The following is a 16,890-nucleotide window of genomic DNA, read 5'->3' as shown; positions in this document are numbered from 1 at the left end:
CAGGGGTTTGGAGATCTCTGATTTTTACATGCAAAATAGCTTTCAAGTACAGCACCAGTCACTGATACCTAAGTAAGCATCTCTCTTAGATTCCAGAAGGTAGCACTGTTTCACCTCCTCTAACGTCTCTAGAGGGTGTGTTTTACAGTATATACTGGGGATAAATATAGCAAAATTACCGCTTGTTTCATTACATCTTCTCATGTGAGAGGGTTTTGTGTTGAATGTCTTATGTACAAATTAAACTTTGCAGTAATGTACATATGGTTGCACTGTATGGACTGACATGCTGCTTTTAAATTGTGTTAGAGGTTGAAGTGGCGGTTTGAACTGTTTGTGTGAAGTGCTGTTGTTTGTCAGGACGTTTCTGCAGAGTGGAGAGTGGACTATCCTAGGGCTTTGCATTTGGAACTGTGCCCAGAGTACAGTCAGCAACTTGAGGTCTAGTAAGCCTGGGCCAGAGATGCATTATCATAATGAAACATTATTAATCCAGACAAGGCTTCTCCATCTGTCCATGGCCTCCTTAATTATGGTTAACTGCTTTTCATCTGACACTGGTATAATGCAGGCATGTAGAACTGAAGGTGTTTGCACATTTGTATTTGCAGCCTATAGTATGAGTCCTTCCAGGATGTTTTTAAAACACTTACAGGGAACATATAATTCAAAATAATTCAAATAATAACAATTCAAATGCTACAAATAAAGCTACATACAAATAATTACACGTACACACACACACACACACACACACACACACACACACACACACACACACACACACATTTATCACTCAAATATTGTTGAATAAGCTATGCTGCATGAGTCAGTGTACAATGAATCAACAATTTATTGCCAAATAATTTTAAAAGGTTGAGCTATATGAAGTGAATATGATGAATTTTCTAGAGTGTAATAGTGGTATAGCTCTGTGTACCAGAGTTGCACAGTGTGCTGCCTGTGAGTCTCATTTGAGTGGTCATGTGATGCACCGTGTGCTCACACAGGGAGGAGGAGGGGGACGTGCAGAAAGAACACATATGTGTTCCTATATCCTTAAAGCACACAGCCAGTGTGGAGCATTAAACCCCCTGCTGCTGCTGCCTCCGGGGTCCACACCAGAGCACAACACGTCACTGAAATATTATACATGGATCTACTGTGTTCATACAGCTGTAGGTGTCCTTACACTTGTGTCAATTGTGTGTGTGGAGTGGGGGTGGGGGGTGGCTTTTTTAAAAATACGCTCTAAGCACAGAAGAATGACAGCTTGGTGGACTGGAGTATGCCCCTGTGCTCGAGATCAGTGGATCAATTATGCCATGTGATGCGTGCACTGCGTGTGATGTGTGCGCTGCATGTGATGCGTGCGCTGCATGTCATGAGTAATCCTTCAGATGGGTCACGATATATGGTGCAGAAGAGCGACATCATGGATGGCCTTGGCGGTGCTAGGCCACACATGACCTGCTGCATAGCTTCACTGGAGGCCTGATGCTGTGACCCTCTCAGCAGACAATGCTGCATCCCTCCTGTACAAATATGGTCAGATCCATTTAAAGTTGATGTTGAGTGTAAGGTCGAGTGTAAACTTCTAGACCTGGATTTCCAAAAAAACCCCATCATGATTGCCCTCATTAGAAACTTTACACATTACAATAATGACTGCATGATTTTTATATTCATTTTATTATAAAATGCAAGTAGCCTAATGAGGAATCAAAATTCCTCATTACAACATGTGGTAAGTGGCATTAGTGCAAGTATGATGTACTGCAGTCTGAGGTAAATGTGATACATTTAAATAAAATAAACATTTAATAATAAAAACATGGAAATTTGTTCAACAGCTCGACATGAAAAAGTATGTGTGTGTGTGTGTGTGTGTGTGTGTGTGTGTCTATATATATATATATATATATATATATATATATATATATATATATATATATATAAGAAAAAAGAAAGATCACAGAAGTAATGCTGAATTAAGAGTAGTTTCCCAGATGGAGTGCTCTATTTCTTTTCTCTGTAGATGACCGTTTCTTGAGGCAAGATGAGATCTGGTTGTTAGATGGTGATGATTCCATTTCCCATGAGCCTCAATGTCAAGTCGCCAGGCCTGACCGCCTTGACATCCTGAGGATCACACCGCCAGAGGATGATATCATTGGAGACACGCCATACCTCTCAAAATCTGAGCTCACGGTAAGGGCAGCAGATTTGTGCCTTTCTTAGAATAGTGCAAAGAATAGAAGAAAGAGAATATAATTATAGAAGAAAGGAAATAGCATGCAAGTATAAACAGTCACTGTAATACACAAACACACAAGAGCCTCAAATTTAGCAGTATGCATTTTTAGTGGGTCTAGATACAGTAGCTATATTTTTAACACACCACCATGCCATAGTACACCTTTATGTACACTGATATTATACATTTCATAAAAGATTCACTCACTGACACACACACACACACACACACACACACGCACGCACACACACACACACACACACACACACACACACACACACACACACACACACACACACACACACACACACACAGTCGTTATTCATTTGAGAACTGAGTTCTAAACACATTACCAAGTTGCTATGCTTAACATCCTAACTTTACACTTATTAGTCATTATATAAAATAAATTGTAAGAAGAACCTCAGTGAAACTAATATGAAACATTTGCATTTACAAGACTGTGGGATGAGAGTCTGGATCCCACTATAAATCTTTGTAATATAAGAGAATACTTTTTTTGAAGTAGCCAATATCCAAAAATAATATACCCAGATTAAGTCAGATTTATCTATTAAAATTTTCATGTTGTATATCATATAGAACTAAACTATAATGACAAGACAAGAAGGTATTCCAGATTGTCAGTGGACGCCTTTCAATGCAAATGTTCACAAACCGGTAGAACAAAATCATACTTCCTTTGGGTGTAGAGATCACACCCAAATTCTCAGGCCCATACATACAGTTCAAGTAGCCCTGGGTGGGGCAACAACACCAAGTCTGTTTTCAGAATGAGAGTAGCTGCATAAGGTTTCCATAAAGCATCTAACCAACAGTTCTGAGAGCTGAATTAGAAAAATAAGGGAATTTGTTGCTGGTCAGCTGCAGTATCCACAAACTGGTTGCTATGCTGTTCACCTGCAGTAGCCACACACTGGTTGGTATGTAGTTCTACATAAAACCAGTTTTCTTAGTTTGCACCAACTGGACACACCATGATTTAACTGTTCTTTATTTTGTCTCTATCTCTTTCTTGTGCGCTCTCTCTCTCTCTCTTTCTCTAGCACACACACACACACACATACACACACACACACACACACACACACACACACACACACACACACACGCACACATTATTTAATGCAGTCAAAACAGGATAACAAGATAATACTGCTTTGCACTGATCACTGAAACACAGTTCAGATGTGGTAGGTATAGCAGACAAAATGTCTATGACAACATTCATCCTTAACTTTATTCCACAGAAAAGATTGCTAGGCATTTTATTTGTTTCTGTTGAAAGATTTAATGATTTTGTTTCACTTTGCATAGCTTATTAATGCTATTTTTGTCAGTAATCTGAGAAACTATGAATAAGCATGACCTTTACAAATGGAATGAACATCACAAATGATGCCTAGGTGGGGTATATCTAGATGTCAGGTGCACTGTCCCAAGACAGTACAAAAGAGCAGTGGATGGGTCTGCCCTGAGGATTACTTTTGCTTAACCTCCACATCATGTCAAAATAAGCCCAGGACTTGTCTATGTGTTGCATAAGCCTTTTCTCTATTACCTATTAGTGTTATGATATTAGAAATACACTGAACAATCACTTTATTAGCTACATTTATTCTCTAGCTGAACCTACAGTTTAACAGTTATTTTTCCTGTGTATTCTGGTAGTTTACTGATGAGAACTTGTCTCATTCTCTTTGCCACTGAGCCATGTTTTCAGTGACCTCTTTCACAAATGATCTGTAAAATTGGAAAAGTTAGGGTATGTATATATAAGTGCAAATAGGCAGGTCAGTTTATGCTGTATTCATAATATTTTAACAGTTATTAGTAGTATTTAAAGTGCAATTACAGTATAAATGTATTTTAAAAGATGACGGTAAAGGGAAAAGATGAAAACACTAGTCATACCTGGACACAGTGAACACAGGGTAGTGGAGTTCTGTACCCTGTGTTCACTGTGTAATGTGAATAATGGTGCCAACAATGCTGGGTTACATCTTATAATTGACTGTAAAATACATACGTGTACCCATTAGGTACAGCTATATAGTGGGTGTACCTAATAAAGGATTACTCAGTGTACATTACAACCACTATGATGATGTTATACATATATCACTAGCATGTAAATGACAATAGACTTTTATTTCACATATATTTTTTATTTGATACACTGCTTTTTTAATTAATTTTTTTTTTTTATTATGCCCTGGTCCTCCCATCTGCTATGAATTCCTGAAGATCTCAACAGGCAACATTTTAAAATATGTAATACAATTCACCAGCCTTAAATATAGCTTTGCTAAATCATTTTGACAACCACACGTTCTTGAGGTCTCCGAAGGAATGTGGTTGAATTATACATACATGCTCATAAGTAACCTTGAAATAAATACTATTTTAAGGTTAATTTATTGAATAAAGTGGTGAGAGAGAGAGAGAGAGAGAGAGAGAGAGAGAGAGAGAGAGAGAGAGAGAGAAAGAGATGGAGATGCACAGTAAAATAGTTTGTTTAAGTAATGTTGGAACTAAATTCTAAGCCCTGGAAGAAGGATTCCTTTGCTTCTTTGTATACTTGTTTCTTTCACATAGCTAGATGAACATAGACTCCTGTGCAGAAGCATACGTTGGCTTTGACTAACATGCTGGCTGATTGCTAACTGTTGCTGTGGCACTTTGGAAATGCTTGGCCTGGATGACTTAAGGGGAGCTTACAGCCAGTGGAATGCATGGAGTGTAGCAGCACCACCCCCTCCACCTGACCACTGAGAAGATTAACAACAAAGGAGTGAATAAGTAAGAGAGAGAGAGGCAGTGACACAGAGACAGAAAAAGAGAGAGAGAAAGGGCGGTTCTTCCTGACGCCATTATGAGGAAATAAGCTGAAGTAATAGGACACCTGCTGCTAAAGGTCCGCCCCCGGGAGTAGGCAAGCGAAAGCAAGAGGGCAAGGAACAGGAGCATAGGTAAAGCAGTGTGACACACTCCACATCCTGCCTGGGTGACTTTCTGTGGCGGACGCTCACACAGACGCTACACATTCTCAAGGAACGGGAAGGAACAGGACAGGAAGTTACACTAACCTCTATAACCACTGAAGACAACGGTGGGGACATTTTTGAACTAACCTGCATGATTCTATTCAAAAGTGGAGTGAGGTTCCCCTTTACTGTGTTTTTTGTACTGTTTTACTGAACATCTTTGAACTTTTTATTAAAACTAGCATGTTTTTATCTCAAAATGGTTGACGTAGCCAGGTTTGGCAGCTGAATCTCACCACACTTTACAGTACTTGAATAACCTTTTTTTGCCAGACAAGCCAAAATCTCATTGTGGAAAAGATTAAATGTTTTTGATTTGAGAAGAGTACAGCTTTTCTTGCCACAAAGAACAAGATAAGAGGGTCTTTTATGGAACTATAACCGAAGCGCTCCTAGAGCTGGTTAGAGGAAAGTGGAGATTTACTTTCACAAAAGGCTTTTGTTTTGTCAACAAAATGAAAGGAGAGTACGGACTGATAGGAGCAGGGGTAAACACTGGATTTCCATGACCAAACACTGGATTTTTCATGACCAAACCCACAGGAGAGATTTGCTAGGTTCACCTGGTGAGCTGTATATTAAGTGTGTTAGGAGAGAACTGTTAAATGATTTATGATCATGGAAAGTATTGTCACTGATCCAGACTCTCAGGGGGAAAATTTGACTGGATCATTCTTCAGTAAGATAGTTTCCTCTACTATATTTTTGAGAGAAGACTCCAAGAGGCAAGCAGGGGAGAGTGCAGTACTAAAGTCATTCCAAACATTGTCTGAAGAAGAGACATATCCCCACCCTCCTGACCATGAGGATACTGATAACAGCTGTGTTAACTTTGTTGAAACAGACTCTTCAGGAGCTGCGCCTGATGATTATATCAGCACTACTTTTGATGTAACAGTTGAATTACAGAACACTGAGTCCTGCAAGGAGGAGGCTCTGCAGAACTCTCCATTTCCCAGTTGGAGAAGACCTTTTTCCTCCTCCACCCCTGCCATAGCAGACCCCGACCTGGTGGTGCAAGTAACCAGAGTGGAGACCTACAGTGACACAGAATCTGAAGAGGAAGATGGAGGATGTAAACTTGGACAGAATAAGGAAAAGAAACAAGGTGAGAAATCCCTGCTACTTCATACAGAGGAAGAGACTGTGGATCATAACTCAGATCAGCTGTTCCATTATGATGCAGGGAGCAATATGTCTAAGGCAGACTTAAAACTACCTGTCCTTAAAGCCAAAAGTGCTTTGAATTGCTCTCTCAAAAACATCTCTGTTGCAAAGAGGTCAAGGTCTGCTAGAAGGCTTGAGAGCCAGCCAGACTCCTCTCCTCACATATCAGACAATTCCAAGCAAGAGAGTCCATCTATGATTACTTGGGAGAGTTCTGATCAAAGTGGTGGATATGACACAGCTATAGATATAAGCTCAGATATTTCACCTGCCCAGGATCCCGCCCAGCTGGATGTGCCTGAAGATACCAGCGATCATAGAGAAGAGGATTCTAAAGTCTGGGATTCTGAGGAGCCCCTTAATGTACCTTCTTCAGAATATGTGTCACCAATGACACCATCTCCAGCTTCAGAACCGGAACCACTGCCAGGTGAAAATGCCTCAGACTTCTCATTGCTTTTAAAGGATCTAAGTTCTCATCAAGAACGAGGATGGAGAACATCTGAAACATCTCCTGCTCTTTTGGTTAAAGAAGCCAGTCTTACAGGTTCGGAATCCCTCAATTCCATGGACCCTATATCTCCAGAATCAGCTCCTCAGCCAGGGAGCAGCATAACAAAGGACCTGCCAGGAACCAACCAGGAAGAGTCACCACTTGACTCCGTGCCAAGTGCCATCTTTTCTGATTTGCAAGGAAACATGCAGACCCTGTCTAGCACAAAAAGGACTACAGCAAAATTATCCTCCACCCCCTCCTCTAGCCCCTCCCCAAAACCACTCACCTCATCCACATCCAGGGAGCCCTTCCAGCTGCCAGCCCTCTTCAGTGGACTGCGAGTGCTCAAGAAGGGTGCCGTGGGCGAGGACAGAGAGACTGTGGCCGAGATCAAGCAAAGGGACACGGACCGAGCACTGTTGAGCCTCAGACAACATGTCCACAAAGCTAAAGTCAAGCAGCAGACATCCTCCCACACTGCCATTCATAAAAAGATGACTGAACCTAAAGATGTATCTGAGCCTAAGGGGCGGTCATGGCAACTGCTAAATTTGGATGACAACCGTGATGAGGAGCAACTAAAAACAGGAATAAAAGACATCACAGAGTATCCAACATCAGAGGAGGGGGTATCAAACAACAATATAGAAACCAGCATGCATAATTATAACAGTAAAAGCACAGATACTGCATTGGATGGCTTCAAAAGTTTTTTGAGTTCTAAGACCCCTAAGAAGGACCCTGCAGAAGGGTCAGTGGATGTAGAGGCTGTCAAGAGGAAAAGGAAGAATGAAAAAGAGTTGCTTAAGTCTATCTTCGAGAGATCTCTAAGCAAATCACCTAGCACTGACAAGAGTACAGTATGTATCACTCAAACTGCATTTTATTGTACAAATTAAAGTTTAAAATGGTATTACATTTTCTTAGAGCTGTTAGAATTTCTGAGACATTTTTTCAGGCTAGTTTCAGTCTTTAGTCTTTATGAATCCTAATTTGGAATTATTGCATATCCGGTTGAAATGTAATTGGTTTAGCTTTAAAGCTAAACAAATTCATGAAAGTATATTCAATCTTTTTTTTTTCCCCCATCGACTTGTGGAATTTTATTATTTTAAAAACAGATATGACAAAACAGCAAGATCATAATTAAATTATTCTCCGTCAAGATGTAGTTTTAAATGTGGCTAAAACATGCACACTAAAATGAACTGTTTTCCTCTTTGGATCTGTTGCCCTTTCCCTTCTCTTTAAATCCCAGCCTGAGATCATCTCCCCAGCAGACAGTGAGGACAGGACTCCTGGGCGACTTCAAGCAGTGTGGCCCCCACCTAAGCCTAAGGATGAGGAGGAGAAAGTTGGACTGCGTTACACTGAAGCTGGTAGGAGTTGTTCTACACATAATTTAGTGGTGCAGGCTGAGCAGTGAGAAGTAGAGCACACTGTTTCAGCTTTGGATAGTACAGGCTACCATGTTTCTTACTGTCAAATCTCCAGAATACCTACAGGGCTTTCAAATGAGAGAATTTAGGGCATGCAGTATTAATTTGTTCCTTAAGGTAAATGCCAGTGTGTTTTTGTGTAAAAGACCAGGCCAGTTCATTAATTTATACAGTTTGAAAGCAAGATTAGTAATCAGACTTAATTGTGAGCTCACCCAACTCTCCAATATTACATTTGAGTCCCGAGTGGATTTGTGAGCATTCAAAGTTCAGAAGGCCCTGTTATCTCCACTTTTATTTTTTAATTTAGGTTTTCTTCACCAGACTGCTTTAGGGAAAGCAGAAAAACACAGGCAACCTGTTTCAGTGGCTGCTTAAACAGGAGGTTACCTGTATCTGGTCTAGCTAATGTCAGCTTCACAGTGTGTTATTTTCATGCCCAGGTCTGGACAGAATTAAATATTTTAGCAAGATATTTCTAATACAAACTTCCAATCAATCTATTAATAGTAAAAAAGGCTTTTGTACTATGCAAAATGCCTTTTTACAAATGAAAACAGAAGACTTTAACTCTACTCTAGAGGCCCTTCATGACCATATAACCATATAGCAAAGCTAGTGTATATGGCTTCTGCTATAGCTTGTAACTACGTCCTGTCATCATATGACTTTACAAATTAATTCTACTATTATACAGTTGTACACTAATTAGCAAGCTGAGGTGGTTGGAATAGAATCCTGGGGATTGGTATTACTTTATGTATTTCAGCACTTGCAGGTACAACAGTGCAAGTACAAGATATAAGTTTTATGCAAATGGAGTGCCAAGCAAACCATATGTATGTTGAAACTATGAAAAATAAAACATGTTTATTAGTTAGCAATAAGGTGGTGCAGTGCAGGCATTCTGAATAAAAACTCTGAGAGCAAGGCCCTGAGAACTGCTACCAGTACCAGAGGGATTAAAAGGTCATAGTGAATAAGGCTATGGGTTTTGAAAGTAGCCCTGAGTCACTGAATGGAGATCAGTATTACTCTTTTTCATGTAATAGTTAATGCTAGGATTTGTTGCAGGGCAAACTGCTGTCAAACCAGCACTTGCAGTAACTTTTGCTTTGGAACAATGCCATAACAGAGTGTCCATTTATCTTTCCAGAGCATCAAGCTGCCCTCTTTCAACTGAAGAGAGAATGCAAAGAGGAGGTGGAAAAGATTCGTGTAAGTGTGCCACTCAGTTCTGTTATAGATCAAAATGTCCAGTCTGCACTTATAAAGTGTAGTTCCATTCGATGACACTAGATGTCAGTATAGACAGGAAAATCAAAAAGCACGGCATGGCAAGGAATTTGCTATGTGTTTATCCCCGAACAAAAAATGTTACTATGTGAGAGGTAACAAGGAAAACATTGGAACTTACGATGTATATTACTTAAAGCTTATAGTACCTCTCAGCAAACGTATATTAACAACCAAGGCAGGACCAACTTGGTGGGTTCAGAGCGTGTGTTGTCCACTTCAGCATGCTTCTCTGGCCATTATGGAGAGTGGCTCTTTGAAAAATAAATAAGTAAATTAAAAAAAGTTCACCTGGACATTGTGATGTATCATTTTTTACCTACTTCTGACTGGGCTGACTATGCCATTACAGACTCTTGTTCTGTAGCATGCAGTCTTCTGACCTTAAAGAGTTTGTCTAGGTTACCATTCACAGAGTCCGATTTTGTGTTATGACTAACTGGTGGGAGTGTCTTAAACCATGGCCAGGGATCTGGTTTAGCCTGACCAAAAGACACAACCTTGTCTCTCATACACATGCTTATTCCCAGAAATGGTGCAGCTCACCTAGTCTTTTTATACATTCAGTGCAAAAAAAGCTTCACATTGAAACTTTTAAGCTACTTCCAACATTCATGCGCAAGAGTAAAGAAATAGCTTGTGGATGAGACATATTTAGTAACAGTATTTTTTTTTTCCCCTTTGAGAGGTGGTAAATGCTAATGTGTTACCGCAGGCCGAGTGCCTGCCGACTGTGAGGCGAGAGTGGGGGTGAGTGGAGAAGCCATAATACTGTGATGGTTTCCATGTGGAGGCCGACCTCCTGCCAGCTCATCCTGTGAAATAAGATCACAGTTTACAAGCTGTGCACATCCCTGCAACACATCCATTAAAACCTGCGGTCGAAACTGTCCTATCCCGCAGGAAACCTTTCCTCGTATGTTTCTTTCCTTGATTTATTTGGCTGTGGTAGAGCATTGGTTGGAAATGCAATCTGTGGAATGCTAATTTGTCTACTCATAGAAAGGGTCAACTTTACATTGAATGTAGTCATGTATGCCTTCACAAGGCAACACTCTGTAAACAGATATTTTGACTGTACTTTCACATATTTCTCAGGGAAGAGGACACATCTGACTGAGTTTTTTTTTGTTGTTGTTCTTTCTCTCAGTTTGTTAGGTGGTTTGCTGATGTAATAGCAGTCAGTTAAAATAGAAATTGACTCTTAGTGCTGGTTTTGCAGACACAGATTAAGATAGATTAATCTTGTCTTATTTAATTACATTGTCAGTAGGTCTTCATCAAAAATCCTTTTAAATCTCACAGAGAATCATCAGTGTTAAACCCTAGCAACCTGTATATGGTCAAACTTTATTGCTTTATATTAAACTTCATATTGAAATAACTGCCAACTTTATCAAATCATGAAGATTTACATACAGAACAGAGTTTAGTGCTCACTTACTTACACGATTATAAATATACATAATATTTACTTAGCAATGAGACTTCAAAAAGTGTTTAATTGTGTAGACCATGATACCCATTACAAAGGCATCAAAGCATGTGTTAAAAAATATTTCTATTATATAAATTAGCCCAGTGTTTAAAAAATTCTCTCTCTGGGAGAATGATTAATGTTTCCTTATACACCAATATACTGTTATCCTTTTGTTACACAACTATGTCTTAGTGTCTTGTTTGACACAGGCAGATTCGATTTAAGGGAGAGCGGATGGAGATGTTTAGTGCTGACAAGTAGAATGATGAAGTATGGGAGAGGACATGAACGTGCCTCCCTGAGTTCTACACAGACCACATTATAACAAGAAACATTTGGCTGGTGCATTGCAAAATCCTTTTCGCCTCAGTGGCATCTTGGAGCACGTCCGTTAGCATTTCTCAAAATGACATAATGCACACTTTTTCCAGATTGTTTTTGTTGCGTTTCAACTAGGCCTAAGATATTTAGATTTTTCTTTTATGGTTGAATATGGTGACGTTTAACATGATGTGGGTGGTTGTGACTGACTGTTTTTGTATATACATGCAGAGTCAAAAAGTCCAAGACCAAGAATTGTTTTCACATCTCATCATTAAATTTACTCAGATTTTTACTCAGTTGATATTTGTTATTCATGCATAGTTTAAAACCAAACGGTACTGGAATATCCTATGTGCATAACATTTCCTTCATTTTTTAAATGTTTTATTGTTTATTGTTGTGATAAATTGTATTTCATTCAAATGCTAACACATGCTCCTAACAAACCCTGTTGACTGACAACCAATACAGACTCAGTTAGTATATTCTATGCTCTATACCTTTGCTGCTGCCTGAGCTTTAAGTTTTAAGGATTTCTGTTGAAAAATATTTTCCATCTGTTTGTAACAATGTTAGAGGATCTCAGTGAATTAGTTCATTACCAAATTGTTCTCCTGGTTGCTGAAAAACATTCCAACTGCAGCTAAACTATAATGGACTCAGGCTTTTGGGCCCTACTGTTTCAGTCATCGTTGTACTAAAGCCCTAGAAGCAAGTGCTGGTTTCATAAATGGCAAACATTGCTACTGAACACTAAATGAAATATCTGTCATTTCCACCCATACACATGGCACTTCAGGCCAACTTCGAGCTCAGGATCTTTGACTTGCGGGGAGAACATGCTGTGGCGTTGTCTCGACTAGAAGGAGTCATCTCCAACATGAAGCGGGAGCAGGCGCAAGGATCGTCACAGGAGCGGGCTGAACTGTGTGAGGTCTGTGTCTCCACTGAAGACGATGTGCCCTACAAGACCTACCGCACCGTTTGCATCCAGACTGACCGCGAGACCTTCATCAAAACACCGGATGGGGATACTGTCAAGCCTGGCCCAAGCCCCCCTCTCAGCCTTCCCAAAAAGCTTGACCTAGACTCAATTACAATGAGCCTGGGTGTGTCCCCGGGTGCTTCTCCGCCCCCTCCTCCTCTGCCTGGCCAATCACATAGCTCACCAGTTCCACCCCAACCTGTATCATCTCTTTCTGGGTCCACGGCACTGCCTCCTCCACCCCCCTTACCTGGAATCGGACCTGTACCACCTCCACCTCCACCCGTCCCTGGAGCCCTTCCCCCTCCACCCCCTCCTCCCCCTTTGCCTGGCATGCCACCTCCACCTCCACCCCTCCCCGGAGCACCACCCCCTCCACCCCCTCCTCCTCCTTTACCTGGCATGCCCCCTCCACCCCCACCCCTCCCTGGAGCCCCACCCCCTCCACTTGGAATGCCTGGGGTTCCCCCTCCACCTCCACCTATGCCAGGCTGTGGCCCCCCACCCCCTCCGCCCGGCTTTGGAATCCCTGGCTTTGGGCAGGCAATGGAGAAACTCCCCCGCAAGCCAGCGGTAGAGCCTGCCTGTCCAATGAAGCCCCTCTATTGGACTAGGATTCAGATTCAACATACCGAGTAAGCATGCTCAACTATTTCAAAGTTATAGAGAGTCCCTGCACTTGAGTTCAACTGGGCATGAAGACAAACACACACACTCTTTCTCTCTCTCACACACACACACAACTCTTCAGTGTGTATGTAGTGCTCCTTGCCTAGGGCCAGCGGTTCTAAGAGAAATGGAGTGAGCTGCTTGTTTTAAAGTGCCTGTGGTTTATACAGCTGGAGAGCTTGGAGTGTTAGTCCAGGAGCTTTATGGCCCTGTATTACTGTAAGGGGGATTAGGAAAGGATGCACAGTGGTGCTTCATAGCCCTCGTTCACTCCAAGAGGTAAATGGGGTTCTCTTCATAGCCGCCAGTGCCACCGTTAAAGTGTTCAATCAAACTAAACCCTTGAGGCCAGATGCCTGGGATGCCCCATCAACATAATCCATAGTCTTAAGTGAGTTTCTTCTTTTTGCACTTACTATTTATAAATAGTTCTAAATAGATTGGTAATATAGTAAATTGATTCAAACGAATGGTAAGAAGATTGTGGGCCTTAATGTGATTGAGTTTAGGTTGTTATACTTAGAAGATTTTTACAGGAGCAATATTGTACTATTATTTACTGTCTCTCAGAAAGTAGCCCTGGGGTGGAAAAAGAAGAAATATGGTCATATTGGCTGGTCTCCACCAAAACACTTTCAGCAGTTTTATTGAACCCACTGACTGTACTGTGGAAATGGCAGCAAGCTCCATTAGAGCTATTTAAACCACACAGCTAAATGTCAAGCAAACCAGTGGCCTTTACATCTGTTTGTTTCCTTTCATAGAGAGCAACACTGTTAGGCCTCAAATGTTTTATATTAGACTCACTTGACCTTAATCGAATCACTGGCAACCCAATTGATTGTTGTGGTGTTCCATCTGTGACAATCACTGAACCTCTTTGTTTCAGAGTTACCATGCTGCCAAAGTTAATGTCTGGGTAATGTCTTGGCTGCTCATTGTGTTTGGTAATTTATGCTCCAAATATCATGTTGACTCTGTCTTAACTTAAGAGCACTCAAGTTTGACTTAATATATGACAAGAAGATAGAGAAACGGATACTTGTAGCAAAATATATAGTTTTTAAGTGGCTTTTCATGCAGATGTGCATACCTGCACCTGCGGTAGAATCTTCCAAGCCCAGTATGTTTTGTACATTTGTATACATCTGCCATATGTTTATGCAGATTTATGCAGATTCAGATAAAACAGTCTTGATAACAAGATGATTGCCAGATTGGGAATGATGAGCCTCTTAGAACTAACTGGCCTACGTAAAGGGAGATTTGTATTGACCTTAACCCCATCACCTTCTTGTGGAGATTTGTATGAGTGAGTTTTAAAGCAGTGTCAGAGGTCTACACCCCTTTAAGAGGAAGGAATGGGAAAGGAGTTCAACACCCCAGCTCTCGGACAGGCAGGCTGTTTGTATTGTCTGTGTTACTCAGCAACAGGCGAAATCAAACACCTCTCTTTCTTAATGACGCAGTAGTTTTTGGAGAAGAGAGTAGCTGGGAGAAGACGATAGCAGTGTTTCTGGAACAACACTTGAGTTTCTTTCAAGCACCAGGGACATTGTCTTTATAGATTCACTTTCGGCAAAAAGCTTCTCACCTCGCCTCGTGTGCAAATAAACATTTGGAGTAGCTGTGGTAAACATTAAGAAATAGGAAAGTGTTGTTTACAGCAGGAAGAGAACAGAGTGCCTTGGTATGTCTATTCTGGTGTGTATAAATGCCCTCTCTCACTAACTGTTGTTCTAATGCCCCCTAAATTATCACATGCCCTCTTAATTGTACACTGGTAGAATTGGTGTCTCTTTTCCAGTAATAACATGCTTTGGGGATCCTTGGAAGAGCCAGATATCATTGACACAAAGGAGTTTGAGGAGCTTTTCTCCAAAGCCTCACTGCAGCCCAAGAAGAAGCCTCTCTCTGACACCTATGAGAAGAAGGCCAAAGCTAAAAAGGTATGTCTCCATCCTCCCACTGCAACACATCTGTGCCAAATTAGGTGCTGAACATCTCCACTTTTATCATCCAATAGCAACTCCTGCATCTCCTCCTGCATCTCAAGTTCCCTGGCACGTCAGCATGCTCATGAATTGTGCGTGTAATTTAGAATCGGACACATGAATATGTAGGTTATGTACATTAACACTCTAGTCATATTTGGCATGGAATCGCTACACTATCGACAGATGAGTACTTCATTGCTACCACTAGAGGGCGTTTGAGGCATACTAGAACTCATGTCTTTTAGGTTCATTTGGGTAAAGCATTACGTTTTGATGCATTACCTGCCAAATAGTTTAAAACAAACCTCGGCAAACAAAAGTGTATTGTGTCTGGGCAGTTCTTTGACTCTTTTGATTGTATGTGTGGTGTGCCTCTGATTGTGTCTGTGAAATGTGTTTCTGTGGATGGTTATTACATACATTTCAACCTACGAATGACGGTTTGCTGTTTACTAGTTGTCTATTACCTAATAGAAGCTTTATTTCATACTTTCTTTAGAGATTATATATAGTACTCATATACAAACATATTTATAAGACTCCTTTACTTGTCATTAGACTCCATTGTTTCCAGTGCTGCTATCTTGTATCAGAGTATGCATTATTGCAATTGCAAATCTCCAGACTTGATATACTACACATATGAACTGTTTTGGACATCTTAATTGTAATTCAAATAACAGTTAAAATGTCTTAATTTCCCTTTTCATTTTAAAACCATTTTCCCAAGACGTTTCTGATTGACAGGGAGTGGTGCAGCCATGTGAGCGTGTAGGGGCTCCAGAGCTGATGGGGCAGATCTTTCCTGTTCCAGCTGCTCCTATGTGCTTGACATAGCTCTCTTCATCAGAGCATGGCCAATATTGTCACCCCTCTCAAATTAAGAGTGGTAATCTAGAATCAGGTATAACTGTACTACCTGGAAAATGAGAGGCATAAAAGGAACCAACCTCATTCACTCTGACAGGTTACCATAACTTAGATGTACATAAGTTGCACATAAGTTACGCTCTTGTTAATACCTGTCATAGGAAGATATGTCAGACTACACAGAATCAGGATTCCCCTCTGTGCTTAAACAACTCCTGGAAGAAGCTGGAATAATGGTTTGTGAATCAACTGGTGAGCCATGTAAACCTTGAAGATGTTGGGTTAGATGCTAAAGGTTGGTGCAAAAACCAGTTTGCTGATGACAGAATAGTGACTACTCACAGAGGATACCAAAATTTAATTCAAATTTATTTCTATAGTTTTTATATAAATCAGCTTCACAGTAAATCCAGGTTCAAAATCCAAAAGTCACATTTCTTACTCTTAACATAAGGATTAATAAAGGAACTATAGACTCCATCCAGCTTTCCAATAGCTACTAGTTGTGAGGGGCCGACATTGGCAGTAATGTCCCATAAGTGAAGTCAGCACTAGGGAGGCGTCCAGGCAGTTCAGAAGGCAGTCACTGGCCTAAGTGCCTCTGTCTAGCCCTGATTCAATCCATATACAGGCCCCCTTTGATCAATCAGTTAGAGCACAGAGTCCCCAATGTGCAGGCATCTGGTCACTTGGGCCTATGAGGTGGCCTTATCTGATCTGATTTCAGATGGCCAAGACAGTGTGCTGTGCCAGCTGTCTGGCGTTTCAGGTCCCCACAAACTGCAATGATAGCACTTGGCCATCCTGTAGTTCGCCTACCAGAGTTTTAGTGTATTGTAGTT

General features: G+C 40.9%; 1 protein-coding gene and 1 long non-coding RNA gene across 3 annotated transcripts in view; one reads left to right on the top strand and one right to left on the bottom strand.

Annotated features, from left to right (window-relative positions):
• The window catches only part of LOC113571355 (formin), a 61,905-nt gene that overhangs the window by 8,773 nt on the left and 36,242 nt on the right, over positions 1-16,890 (top strand). Inside the window, exons 3-7 of one of the 2 annotated variants that reach the window (XM_027000238.2) lie at positions 2,039-2,211; positions 8,247-8,367; positions 9,584-9,645; positions 12,327-13,147; positions 14,989-15,130. In XM_027000238.2, the coding sequence (XP_026856039.2) occupies positions 2,039-2,211; positions 8,247-8,367; positions 9,584-9,645; positions 12,327-13,147; positions 14,989-15,130 (1,319 nt within the window). Of the gene's footprint in view, positions 1-2,038; positions 2,212-5,289; positions 7,849-8,246; positions 8,368-9,583; positions 9,646-12,326; positions 13,148-14,988; positions 15,131-16,890 lie in introns of those variants that run through there. The other variant, XM_035532897.1, reaches the window with a different exon arrangement.
• Positions 7,847-10,138, bottom strand: LOC113571357. Its single transcript, XR_003409993.2, has 2 exons — positions 9,873-10,138; positions 7,847-8,322 (listed from the first exon to the last, which is right to left on the bottom strand). It is a non-coding gene; the product is annotated as an uncharacterized LOC113571357 (long non-coding RNA).

Source organism: Electrophorus electricus, chromosome 13, assembly GCF_013358815.1.
Source record: "Electrophorus electricus isolate fEleEle1 chromosome 13, fEleEle1.pri, whole genome shotgun sequence".
NCBI classification, from domain to species: Eukaryota; Metazoa; Chordata; class Actinopteri; order Gymnotiformes; family Gymnotidae; genus Electrophorus; species Electrophorus electricus.
This window is presented reverse-complemented; position numbering and strand designations above follow the sequence as displayed.